At 41.8% G+C, this 13,080-nt stretch overlaps 1 protein-coding gene across 1 annotated transcript in view; it reads right to left on the reverse strand.

The window, feature by feature from the left end:
• Positions 1-7,172: 7,172 nt before the first annotated feature.
• The window catches only part of GABRA4 (gamma-aminobutyric acid type A receptor subunit alpha4), a 75,588-nt gene continuing 69,680 nt past the window's right edge, over positions 7,173-13,080 (reverse strand). Inside the window, exon 9 of the mRNA XM_081924533.1 lies at positions 7,173-8,301. Within this exon, the coding sequence (XP_081780659.1) occupies positions 7,771-8,301 (531 nt within the window). The 3' untranslated portion in view covers positions 7,173-7,770. The remainder of the gene's footprint in view (positions 8,302-13,080) is intronic.

Genomic DNA, 13,080 nt, shown 5'->3' on the forward strand with positions numbered 1-13,080 from the left:
ACAGTTATACAGTCCTTGTTTCTTTGTAGAATAAAACAGTGGCTTTTGATAAGTCACTCCAGAAGACAATGTGGATACAGAATTTTGTTAAGTGTATAGCAAGCATGCTGAAACCAGATAATCGGAAACAAGTTAAAAAAAATAAATCAGAGTAGATCAACAAACTAATCAAAGTTAATTATAGCAGTACACATAATACACATTAGTTCTCTTGTCTCATTATCTTCCACTTCTCAATGCCTGCAAGACATTTGATGTTGCAAATAGAAGTGTGGGGGGTGGGGAACAAAAGGAACCAATTGCAAATGAGCTTTGCTTGCTAAGATGTACAACTTGTGGGTGTGCAAACACTTTGTAACTCTACGTAAAGATAGTTGTACTTAGGTGCATTGAAACCAGTGGGGGAACTAACTCAGTGCTCATTCCTTTCAATAGGACTTAAGCATGGCAAACCTTCTTGGGCTCCAGGCCTGCTAAAGACTATGAGTTGGATCTTGCCCTCTTGAAATGTTTGGGATGGGTGCTGCTGCTTGGAGGAAACTTTCCTTCCATGAACTTCCTTAATTTAGGAGCCAGTCTTGGTCTGAGGTGTTTCCTCTCTCCCCCACCTGTCCTCCCCTCACATCGTTTTGGAAGACACCCACCCAACTACCCCCAGCTGCAGGGAGAAAGAAGGGATGGGAGAATTGTCTTCAATTCAATCAACTTATTTTAGGGCCCAAGCCAATGGCCCTAATCCAACTCCTATTAGTAAGGACTAAGCCCCATTAAAAGCAACCATCCTTGAGTTAGTCACTACTATCTTGTTCCATTGATTTCAAGGGGAGTAAGTCCTAACTAGCAATCTACAGCTGGACTGAGAGCACTGTTGATGAAACATTCTACATTGGGCTGATCCCAGATATTTAGGCCCAGTTCTGTAGGCAGAGGGAGGATTCACTAGGTAATTCTGGTTGTGATGAAGTTAATTAATTCATTTATTGTTGTTGTATTTCTACTCGCAAGAAGAGGAGCTAGTGAGATATAAGTGCTGAAATAACTTGGCCACACTTGGGCTGGATCTACATTGATCCGTAAAAACATTATTAAAAATAATGTTGTATAATGCTTGATGCATTTTTCCATTGCTGGTGGATCACTGCTCTGTAGCACCCTCAGGTGTCACATTTCTAACATTATACCCAATGGGTGTAGATGAGTCCTTAGATTCTATGCAACGTGACTTGCTCTGGCCAGGACATTTGCTGTGAAGGCAGCGAGACTCCTTATGGGGTCTTTGCTGCGTGATCATATTCATCCCGTACTATACCAGCTGCACTGGCTCCCGGTGGAGTACAGGATCAGGTTTAAGGTGCTGGTTTTAACCTTTAAAGCCCGATACGGCCTAGGACCCTCGTACCTACGGGACCGCCTCTCCTGGTATGTCCCACAGAGAAATTTACGGTCTGCAAATAAAAACATCCTGAAGATCCCAGGCCACAGGGAGGTTAGGCTGGCCTCAACTAGAACCAGGGCTTTCTCGGCCGCAGCTCCAATCTGGTGGAACGCTCTGTCTCAAGAGACTAGGGCCCTGCGGGACCTGACATCTTTCCGCTGGGCCTGCAAGATGGAGCTGTTCCACCAGGCCTTTGGTCAGGGCGCAGCCTGACCCCCTCCTCTGGCAATCTGCACAGAATTTTGCTTAATTGGTTGCCATCAATTTGATTTTAATTTGATTTTAATTAATTTTATAATGAATGTTTTTAGAATGTTGGATTATTTTGATTGTTGTTAGCCGCCCTTAGCCCAGCTTCGGCTGTGGAGGGCGGGATATAAATAAAATTTATTATTATTATTATTATTATTATTATTATTATTATTATTATTATTATTTGTCAGGGCCCTGGTGATAGCCCCTACCCCTTGTGGAAGCTGCTCTCAAGAAGCATCATGAGAAGGCACCATTTGTGAGAACCAGCAGCGCCCTGTTGTGTGCTCTTTGTGCAGCTGGAATTGGAAAAACCACACAAAACATGCTAAGCACATACACTGGAGGCTGGTCCACTTGTCAAAGAGGTACTGAGTCACCAAACTCCATTTTTTTCTCAGCCAGCCCTCCACCTACTTACTAGAGGCTGGGGGGGGATACTGTCTTTCAGCTTCCTTTTCCTTCTCCTTCTCCTTTCCCATGCCTCAAAAGGGAGGGAAATGGGGACAAAAGATGAATTAGTTGGCCCTGCCTGTTGATGTTCCTCTACCTACTGTTGGTCTCCCTACCTTCTGCCCTAACATTCCCATTGAGCACAGGGCATCACTGATCCTATACTGAACGCCTATGTGAAAGTACCAGTCCTCACAAAAGATGCCTTTTTATGGATGGAAACCACTGAATGACCCCTTCATGTTCCCAAGGGGCTCTTGATAACAAGGAGCTCTCGTTTATATGATTCATATGTTTGATTATATTTTTTTAAAAAAATGAGAGTTTCACACTGCCCTTTGAAGAATCCCTGTCTGGATTTGAGAGGTTTTCTGAAGTCACCTTCACAGAATTGCATCTGTTTCTGAGGTTCTTGATGCATTTGCTAATTTACAAAGGAAAAGAAGCTAATTTACAAAGAAAAGCTAATTTACCAATTAAAAAAGGGAGGATTCTCTCATTGCCTTCTTCAAAAGGATTGAAGACACAATTCGACTTCGAATTTTACATTCCAATAGATTGATTTGCTTTGAAAATCCTTATAATGCAAGAACACAGAAAGATGTCCCCCAAAAGTAAATCAAATTACATATTACAAAGCAACACAATAGAAAATATTTTTTAAAGCATATCTGTTGCATCAGCAGATTCAGTACTGGAAACCAAACATGCTCAGCTGGCGGTGCTTATACATCAACAAAAAAAAAATACATTTTGCTTCTCAGAGACTTAAGCTCGAAACACTTAAAAAAACACTGTATAAAAATGATAAGGATGGTTGTTCCTTCTTGACTTGGAATAGAATTATCTTTATCTGTGTTATTTGGATGTAAGCACACAGGTGTGGAGAGGTATTTATATGATCCCTTGTAAAATGACAGATTAAAAGGGGAAAGATTTGAAAATAGCCTCAGAAACTTTCTTAAGAGGGAAAGGAAATCTTGCTCTGTATTCAAATCTATAAGGGGCTGCTTCCATTCTCAAGTTGTACAATCCCAGGGAGATATTGGTTGCCCTATTTCTTTGCCACTTCCTAGACACAACTGTTTTGATGCCAGAGTTGGGAGGTGGGGAACTGTAGGGAATCTGGGGCTTCACTCATATATTTCCCAGCATTTTTTAAAATGGCCATTGGTGAAGAATGACAGCATGAAAGGACAATCACCATTCAAATGAAGAAAGAAGTACGAGAGGGAGGGCACATGTCAGATGAGGGAAGAATGTAGATTGGTGATGAAAGCAACCTTAACAGCAATCTTGCAGGCTTCTGAGGCACCCAGAAAATCTGTGTCTCCTCTGACTAGAAACTACTTCAATGAAGCCCAGGTCATCTCAAACAGAGGGGAAGCAAGCAATTTTGCATGCTTTATTGGAGTAACCATTAAACAAGTTGTATTTGTGGGTTGTGACTCTGCCTGGATAGCTGAAAGAAGGAGATTTGATTGTGAGTTATTAACTGCAGTGGGCCCAGCTACTTGTGGGGCTGAAGACAGATATGGTGCAAGAAGAAAGATGTGAAGAAGTCAAGAAATATGGCACCCATGGTAGGAGCATGGAGTATAGGAGGCTGGGGCCTACTTCACATGAACAAACTATTCTTTTGCCACACACAGCAGTGTACTTGGGTGTCTGGCCATGTAAAGAAACTTCAGTGTGAACCTGCTGCTTACACAAGGACAGCTGCAGCCATCTTGATGAGTGAATATAAGCAATTAGTTGACTCTCAAGAGAGGCCTGCGCAACTCGTGACCCACCAAGCCAAACACAGCCCACCAGTCATGCACTGTGGCCTGCCAGATAGCTGCCATCATACTACAAAAAATGATAATTTATCAAGCCCCTGGTAGCCCACTAACTATGGCTAGCAGACTATATACAGCTTGTTTGCTTAGTCATTGTACAGGCCCAACTCCCAAGATGGCATGGAGGAAATGAACAATGTGATTTCATAAAGGCAGAGAAACAATAATGTAACCCAGCCAAAAAGCTTTTACTATATACTGCTTGTAGGTCTTTGAAATCTTTGAATCATCGTGGTGTACTTTCAGCACAGTCCAAAATTCACAAGGCATGATAGAGAAAAAGGCTTCTGTAAGTGCCATCTGTAATGCATTGATTTCCTCTGATTTCCCCAGTCTTTGCTTCATAAATACATGACTCAAAATAAATACAAAACATTCCAACTGGACAGCTACAATATTGAAATTCCCAGAATGTGGAGGTGGACACAGACACATATTTTACCATGATTCTGTATCTGAATGATTCAAACAAGTTTGCCTCAGAGTAAGAGGACTCAATTAAGGACAATTTGATCACCTGTATGGGTTCAGGCTTAACTCTGATTATCACCTCCCCCTCTCAGAATCTAACTTAGATATGGGGCAATAATAAAGCCATTAATTCATTTCACTAGTTCCACCATCTATGGAATTCTAGTAACATTGGGCTTACCAGTTGTAGAGTCTGTTAAGCAAGAAAGGTGTCATTTAAAGATAGTATTCTAGCTAGCTGCCATGCCATCTGTATCACAGTCGGAGTTACTGTCATGAAGGTCACACCTATAGCTCTGCCTATTTTATTGTGCTGTTCCTTTTGACTGCTCTTCTGTTTGGCTACTACTTCTGAAATGAGACACCTCCTATACTCACAGAGATGCCCCACATGTTTTAAAACCCTGGAAGATCAGGATTCACAAATGCATGGGGAGCCTCCATTAAAACAGGAGGGGCCCCCCATTTCAGAAGTAGAATTATTATTATTATTATTATTATTATTATTATTATTATTATTATTATTTATACCCCACCCACACAATAAAAGATCAGACATAAAAAAACTTCCCTCAACAGGTCTGCCTTCAGATGTCTTCTAAAAGTCAGAGAGTTGTTTATTTCCTTGACATCTGATGGGAAGGCGTTCCACATTGCGGGTGCCACTACCAAGAAGGTCCACTGCCTGGTTCCCTGTAACCTTACTTCTCACAGTGGGGGAACCGCCAGAAGGCCCTCAGAGCTAGAACTCAGTGTCTGGGCTGAACGATGGAGGTGGAGATGCTCCTCCAGGTATATTGGGCCAAGGCCGTAAAAATGCAAGTAACTTTAATATCAGACCAAGCACCCATCTAGTCTAGCATCCTGTTCTTATAGTGGCCAGCCACACCTGAGTGTGACAACACTCTTCTCTGTCCTGAATCTTCCAACTTTCAGCTTCATTGGAGGACCCAAACTTCTAGTTTTTTCATGAGAAAGGGAGGAAAACTTGTTTCAATTCACATTCTCTGCAGTATGCATAATCGAAAACAGTCAAGAGTCACGCAGTGATGGGCAGTGCTTCTTCATGGCACTGTAGAAGGCTCTTTTTAGAACTGTATGAAACCAGGTGAACTATAAGAAGAAAACTTGGAAACAGGCTTTTTTAAAGGGACTTTGTCCATATATCTTGAGAAAACATGGGCAATAACAGCTGTCTGCTTTTAAAGGCACTAAAGACACTACTAGAGAGAACGAAGAAGTACAGTGGTACCTCAGGTTACAAACTTAATTCATTCCAGAGGTCCGTTCTTAACCCGAAACCTTTCTTAACCTGAGGTCACTTTCGCTAATGGGGCCTCCCACTGCCACTGCACCACTGGCCTGTGATTTCCATTCTCATCCCGGGGCAAAGTTCGCAACCCAGAGCAACTACTTCCGGGCTAGCGGAGTTCGTAACGTGAAGTGTTTGTAACCCAAGGTACCACTGTAGTATTCTAGGGGTGACCCTAGCAGGTTATTCATTCACCTGAACCTTCACAGCTTGCATTACAGACAGACATACCAAAATGTTGAAGGAAGGATTCATAGTTACTTCCCGTGCCAATGTGCTGGCCTACCCCTCTTGTAACATATTGGCTGTCTGCCTTTTGGTGAAATATTGAATCCAGGGAGTGGGGAGACTCGTGGACAGATAAAGAAGAAATGCACATGAAGAGACATGAAGAGAGATACAATTCTGATGGAAACAATACTTTCCGAGCTTGATCTTTCTTTTCTTTTCAGAGTTGTAAGTCAAGAGAAACGTTCTCCAAAGCAATCCCGTAGGACTAGCTCACAGAAGTCGTAAATGTTTGCTCCAGTGCAATGTTATCATAATGTTGCCGCAGTGCTGCCAAAATTTAACATTTGTAGTTTGTAGCTGTCACTAATCCACATTCTAAATATTTATGGGTTGGTGCTGCAGGTTGTACAATTCGGCTAAAGTGTAAAGTGCTTAAAACACAGTACTCTCAGAATTGGCTCATTTCTTATGTTCTGACACTGGTATGGGAATCGCTTTGCCATGACCCAGTTCCATGGTCAGACACAGGCTGTTCAACATTCATGTGGGAAACATAGGTTCCTACATACAAATGTCACAGAAGTACCTAGGTTAAAATCCACGGGAAGCAGCCCCAGTGCCACAGTGGAGAGGCCTGAAGTTACTGTGACTAAGGCCACTGAAACAGGAACAACAACCAGGGCCTGGTTCAATCTTCACATATTCATACTAAGATGTATAAGAAATGTAAGCTAAAAACGTCAAAGCAAGTGAAGAGGAGAAACATCCTGGCAAGCGAGGGAAGGAAAAAAAAATATCATGGAAAGTAGAGGGGCAAATCCATCCATTTGGTACTCCTTTCTATAAAACAACTGTTGAAGGGTAAACATTAAGTGAACTTGAACCTAACATAGCTTAAATGGAAGAATGATGCTTAGATGATTTATGGAGGATGCACATGAAATGCAGGGCAATGCAACTAGCAAGTTGATTTAAATGAGACGAGTTCCAGTTTACTTAGACAGGTTATACAATCCAATTCAAGCCTAGCACTATTGTGTCCCATTCATATTAGTGAAACTGACTTAAATTGGGCTTGGTTGTGACCCTAATTTGCCAGCCAAAAAGATTTTGTGCAAGTGTTTTACCTTAAGACCCACCCAAGCTTAGTTCAAAAACATAATTGCCTGTGCATTTTGTTTGGTGGAAATTATCTACCCCCTTATTTGCATAGCTCTTTTCTCCTAAAGCTTACCCACGTACAACAAATTTTTTTGCTTTGCTTTCCACTACATGAATGCATGTTTTTTTTTCAGGGTGTGTCTTTACCAGCGAAGGTATGAATAACCTCCAATTCACAGCCATCTCAACTCACAGGAGAGAATACTGTCCTGTAGCTAGGCCATGAAAACATTAGCTTCTACTTACTGGTGCACACTTTCGGGAAAGCCAGACCACATTTATTGTATACATGTATCTGTATATCACTATATTTGCTTCCCATCTCTGTTCTTCCCAATGGCCCCATGCATTTTTGTTCAAACAGAACACCATTTCAAAAAGGCCTGGAAGACAGTGTCCATACTCCCTGCCCCTCCATTTTGCTGCGTTAATTTACCTAATCATACCTGCCCTTTACCATGGGAAAACGAGCACAGAGCTTTTTCTCTCTCTTTTTTTTTATAAAATAAGCATTAAAGGTTTCTTTTTTAAAAAATAGCTTTAAAAGAAGAAACTCTGCATTCAAATGTGTGTAGAATAAATTTCAGAAAAAAACCTACTACATAGCAGCAAGACTACATTAGACTTTTCGATTTCTCCATCGTGTCCTTGGATAGATACACCACCCAGTAGACCATATTAAATGCTCCAAAGGTGACGGGGAACAAAATGCGTGCATATTTGTCTATCTTACTGGTGCCAGAGCTTGAGGGTGGGGGAGGAGGAGGAGCGACGACTGACGACTTTGAAGGCGCCCCCATAGTATTTGCTGTAGTCTGAATCTGCTCCAGTCTAGATCCAAGTAAACGATGAATGGTTGGAGATCCAGCCGTGGCTTGCTGGGGTATATATCCTGTTAAAACTGGGGTAGAGGGAGGAGCTGAAGGAGTAGCTCTTGCAGAAGCCAATGTTTCAGATATGCTAATTCGGCTGAAGGGGTTCGGACTTGATGCTGAGGGAGATCGGGGCATAACGTCCGAAGGCCCCTGAGTTACCGTTGAAGGTGGCATGGAACTGTTTCCTGTATCAATTCTCCTGACGCTCTCCGTTTCCGCCTGTACGGTGGTATTAGTTCTTTTTCTCACATTTGAATTCGAGTCCGTACTCTGCAATATGAAAAAGAACAACATCAGAAAATATCGTGAGCAGATGAAATCGCGAGCAGGATTTGAAATATGAGCAGCGGTAGAAAATTTGGTAATATATGAAATCGAAGAGAATGTCCTAGGCGAAAAGTTTTTTTAAATGCAATATGTAAATGGGATGGGATTAAGAACAGCACGGAGGGGAAAGCAGGAGGGCAAAGTTTAAAGAGAAATGTATAACAAAATTGGGATCAGGAATTTATATCTAAAGATTTTAAAGTTTAATAAAAAATTGACACACAAAGAACATCTGCAGCTTTAGAAAGAATTTTGCATGAGCAAAATCCTGAAATTTAGGAATGTGGCTAGGGCATTCAGTGCAAATTTGTTGGTCAACATGAAATCTCTTATTCCCATTACATAGCAACATATTCATATGGCCAGTTAGACAATCACAGTTAGAAAACTATCTCACTGAATTTTCATTGTGATTCGGCAATGTAGACACTAGACAGCTATTTTGGTTGGGTTGCTGACGATTGAGAAGCTATTCGGCATATTACATAAAGTTATATCACGGTAGAATTCCAGACTGTAGCGCTTCATATTGCAGAGTACAGGGAGTTATATGCTCCCTTACATAAAGACCTCCTAAAATGTAATAAATCAGTCGATCAAGGTCATGCTAAAACTTTCAGCCTGAAGAGCTACTTCACAGAGTGGACGGAGGTTACATACAATTGATAAACCTCTCAATGTAATGTGAGAGAACATTCCAATGTGTAGTCAGAAGTGGTACAGTCCATTATTCTACACTTCTGTCTACAACCTCATTCTTGTAATATGTTAACCCTGACAACAGGGACAATATCCATGGGAAAGATCCATGTAATGCAAGCCACATCGATATTTCTGGAAATAACCCAGGTACTCAGCTGTGTCCTAGCACAACTCTATGCCCATTTTAATCAAGCCCCGGGTGGGAAATGTTTTCAGCACACTGTAGTTTGCATAGTTCATGCGGACTGAATTTCAAATCTGGATGTAAAGCTTGTTCATAGAGATTGAACGTGCCAATCTTCCCTCTGGCAGTGCTTGTATGCTTAGCCCAGTGTGAAATGGTGCAGTGTGACTGACCTTAATACTCACAGCTATGGCTAAATGTTGCTCCAATTTTCAGGGAGTAAAATAAAAATCTTAATTGAATAAACGCCAATGATGTAACTCATTTGAGCATTCTTTCTTCCTGACAAAATAAATCTCGACCCAAAGTAATGCTCTCTCTTGCAGTACCAAAGAACATAGGAATTTGATGAGTCTGTGAAATTTCTTGAACACTGTGGCTATCTTTTTGTATCCAGCATTGCTTCTGATGATAAATGGTTTTACAGCAGAATTCCGTATGTGCCTACTCAGAATTAAGTGTCTCTGAGTTCAAAGGAACTTACTTGCAGGCAAATGGGTACAGGTTTGTAGTCTTTGACGGGACATGGGTGGCGCTATGGGTTAAACCACAGAGTCTAAGGCTTGCCGATCAGAAGGTCAGCAGTTCGAATCCCCATGACGAGGTGAGCTCCTGTTCCTCAGTCCCTACTCCTGCCCACCTAGCAGTTTGAAAGCACGTCAAAGTGCAAGTAGATAAATAGGTACCACTCCGGCGGGAAGGTAAACAGCATTTCCGTGCGCTGCTCTGGTTCGCCAGAAGCAGCTTAGTCATGCTGGCCACATGACCTGGAAGCTGTATGCCAGCTCCCTCGGCCAATAAAGCGAGATGAGCGCCGCAACCCCAGAGTCCTAATGGTCAGGGGTCCCTTTACCTTTACCTTGTAGTCTTTAGTTGCAGCCATGCATACATTTAAGTCCATACGCACTGCCCAGGCCTGCAGCCGGCGCTGTGATTCTCCATCGGTTTGACTTCACCCCCAGAGGCGCACTCCATTGTCTTGTGAGACAAAAGGATGCCACCAGCCCTCTGCACGTACAAACATGCAGTTTGATGTATAAATCCATCTCCATTTTTCCAATGCGCTGATTTGTTAAGGTGTTCGTGGGCATTTTAACCAGGAAAAGGAGCTGTAAACACTCTCGTTGTGAGCTGAGTGTTGATACAGTTGTGTCTGGAAGCAGGTAATGGCTTCGCAATGGGACAGGGAATGACAGTGGCTAGAGCAGGGGGGGCAATATGATGCTCTCTCCAGATGCTGTTAGACTACAACTCCCATCACCACTGATCATTAGCCATCCTGGCTGGGGCTGATGGGAGCTGGAGTCCATCAACATCCCAAGTCCCACACTGGTTATGCCTTGGCTTGAGTAAGTGGAATGGGGAGGGGAAATAAGCATAGGCAACGTTGAGGAGAGTTAAAAGAATGGCATGCCTGCAGAATGGCATACACTTAGTAGAGTCCCTTTGTTACACGTACAACCTAACATGTGGCAGGAAATACACGTACACAACCGAGCTTCACAATTCTTTTATCTCGAAAAGGGGGGAAGAGCAATGTATCATGTGGACGTACACACAGGTTGTGTAATTGTGCATAGAAGTTTATAACACTCTGAGAGCAGAGCATTCACTGCTACTTAACAAATTCTTGACAATACAGTGGTACCTCAGGTTACATACGCTTCAGGTTACAGACTCCGCTAACCCAGAAATAGTACCTCGGGTTAAGTACTTTGCTTCAGGATGAGAACAGAAATCGTGCTCCAGTGGCACGGCAGCAGCAGGAGGCCCCATTAGCTAAAGTGGTGCTTCAGGTTAAGAACAGCTTCAGGTTAAGAATGGACCCCCAGAACGAATTAAGTACTTAACCCGAGGTACCACTGTAAAGCCTTTAAGCCTTCAAACATGCAGAGAAATCCAATGGCACTGTTCACATCTTTGAAAATGTAGCACCTCTGCTTGTGGTTAACGCTTAGCTGGAATGAAATATTCAACGCAGCAATAGAGAAATTAAAATATTAATTTATTTGTCAGACAAATAAATGAGAGGCACAGTGGTATATGGTTACCAAGCTCTGGCCTGGCCTCCTGCCATTCTGGCCAGCACTTATATTCCCTTAATCCAGCCCCCTTTGCTCCTCCTGTGGCTGCCTCTGTCCAATCAGCCTGGTTGGAATTCCTATTGGCTGTTTGGTAGAACCAATCACAAAAGATACACCCACAAAAGATACACCCATTTCCTTGCCCTTATAAGGGAGACAAAGAGCTATATATATGACATATAAGTAATAATATATCTTACATGGAATCTTAATTACCAGCTCACCTCTTGCCCTATTGCCTTCTAAAACAAATGTTTAATCTTACATTTTTATGTTCAACAGATGTCAAGGATCTTGAGTTCACATCAACATTGAAAGATTTCCTTCATTTAAGGTTTCTAAACAAATGCCTGACAACTATATATCAAGAGTGCTTGGATGGCGTCTTCTGTCTGGCAGGGGGGCTAGGCTGGTGGCTGACTTAATTTCAGGATAAATACAACTCTTACAACCATATGAAATAAGAATCTAGCATTCCTTAAATCCTTTGCATAATTACATTTAAGCCAATATATTTAAGCTAATATATTTCATACATTATCATAGGTAGCCTCTTAAAAGAATAAAGCTTCTCAAAGTAAAAAGGAAGGAACTCAGTAAAAAACAGCTTTTAAAAGAAGCCTCTTTAGTTTACACTCCTCCTTTCACCCCCCTTTCCAGCCTAAAAATAAAGTAGAAAGAAGCTTCTTCTCCAGCCAAGCCAGTTGCCTTTCCCCAACATTTTATTGCCCTTTTTAACTCTCTCAGTTTGAGAAAGAAACAGCTTTAGAAGATTTCCTAAAAATGTTCTCTTTTTTCTGTCAGCTAAATGTTTTTCCCATTTGCTTCTGGCCTTAGAGAATTCAGCTCAAGGTTTAACGTGAGGCCCATTGGTATCATTTTACTTATTTACCCATTCTTAATAGTGTTTTTTCAGCCTTGGGGCAGCATATGTAATTCTCCCTTTTTATGACTTTGAGAATTGTTTTTTCTACCATAAATCAATGGGGCCCTCTTGTCTTAGGAGAAAACCTCTTGCCAAGGTTTTTTCTGCCTGGCATGAAACATTTTGAAAATCTAAGCCCATTTAATTTAGGAACCTGATCAAGATATAAGCCAATATAAGTCTTGATTAAAAATGCAGTCTATATTCAGATGCCACATTCCCCCCTTTCAAGCTCAAGGACCTTCATCCCAAGTGTCCTTGATAGCTTGACCTTCATCATATTCCTGAGGTAAAGCTCTGTATAGGGCCATGATATGAGGTAGAGTTTCATTTGAAACCATCTTGCTAATTGTACTTCTAAAACATGAAATGATACATGGCATCATACATAAAACCATTACCACTACTGTCAAGAAAAACAAGCAAGACAATAGTATCCCTTTAAGTCCTGTGACATTAGGTAACCAATTGGTGAGCCATCCCATATCCCATCCTTCCCATGTTTGTACTGGGACATGTGCTATATTCTCCATCTTTGTAGCCAACACACGGATTGCCTCACCATTATCTGAAATGTTAAAGCAACAGGCATTCCCTGTCAAGTTCAAGACTCCACATAAGCCTCCCTGCCTGGCAAGTACATAATCCATTCCCATTTTCAGCTGCAAAATGGCGGCTCTACTTTCATCCAACTGTTGTGCAATAAGTCTCAAACTCTGGGCCGTTGCATTGGTTACAAGTTCCACTACTGCTTGCAATCGAATTATTCTATTTAGATTATAAATAGGATCCCGTGCCCCTTGTATGAGCTCACCAGGATTCCAGGA

Source organism: Podarcis melisellensis, assembly GCF_964234715.1.
Source record: "Podarcis melisellensis genome assembly, chromosome: 9".
Lineage (NCBI taxonomy): Eukaryota > Metazoa > Chordata > Lepidosauria > Squamata > Lacertidae > Podarcis > Podarcis melisellensis.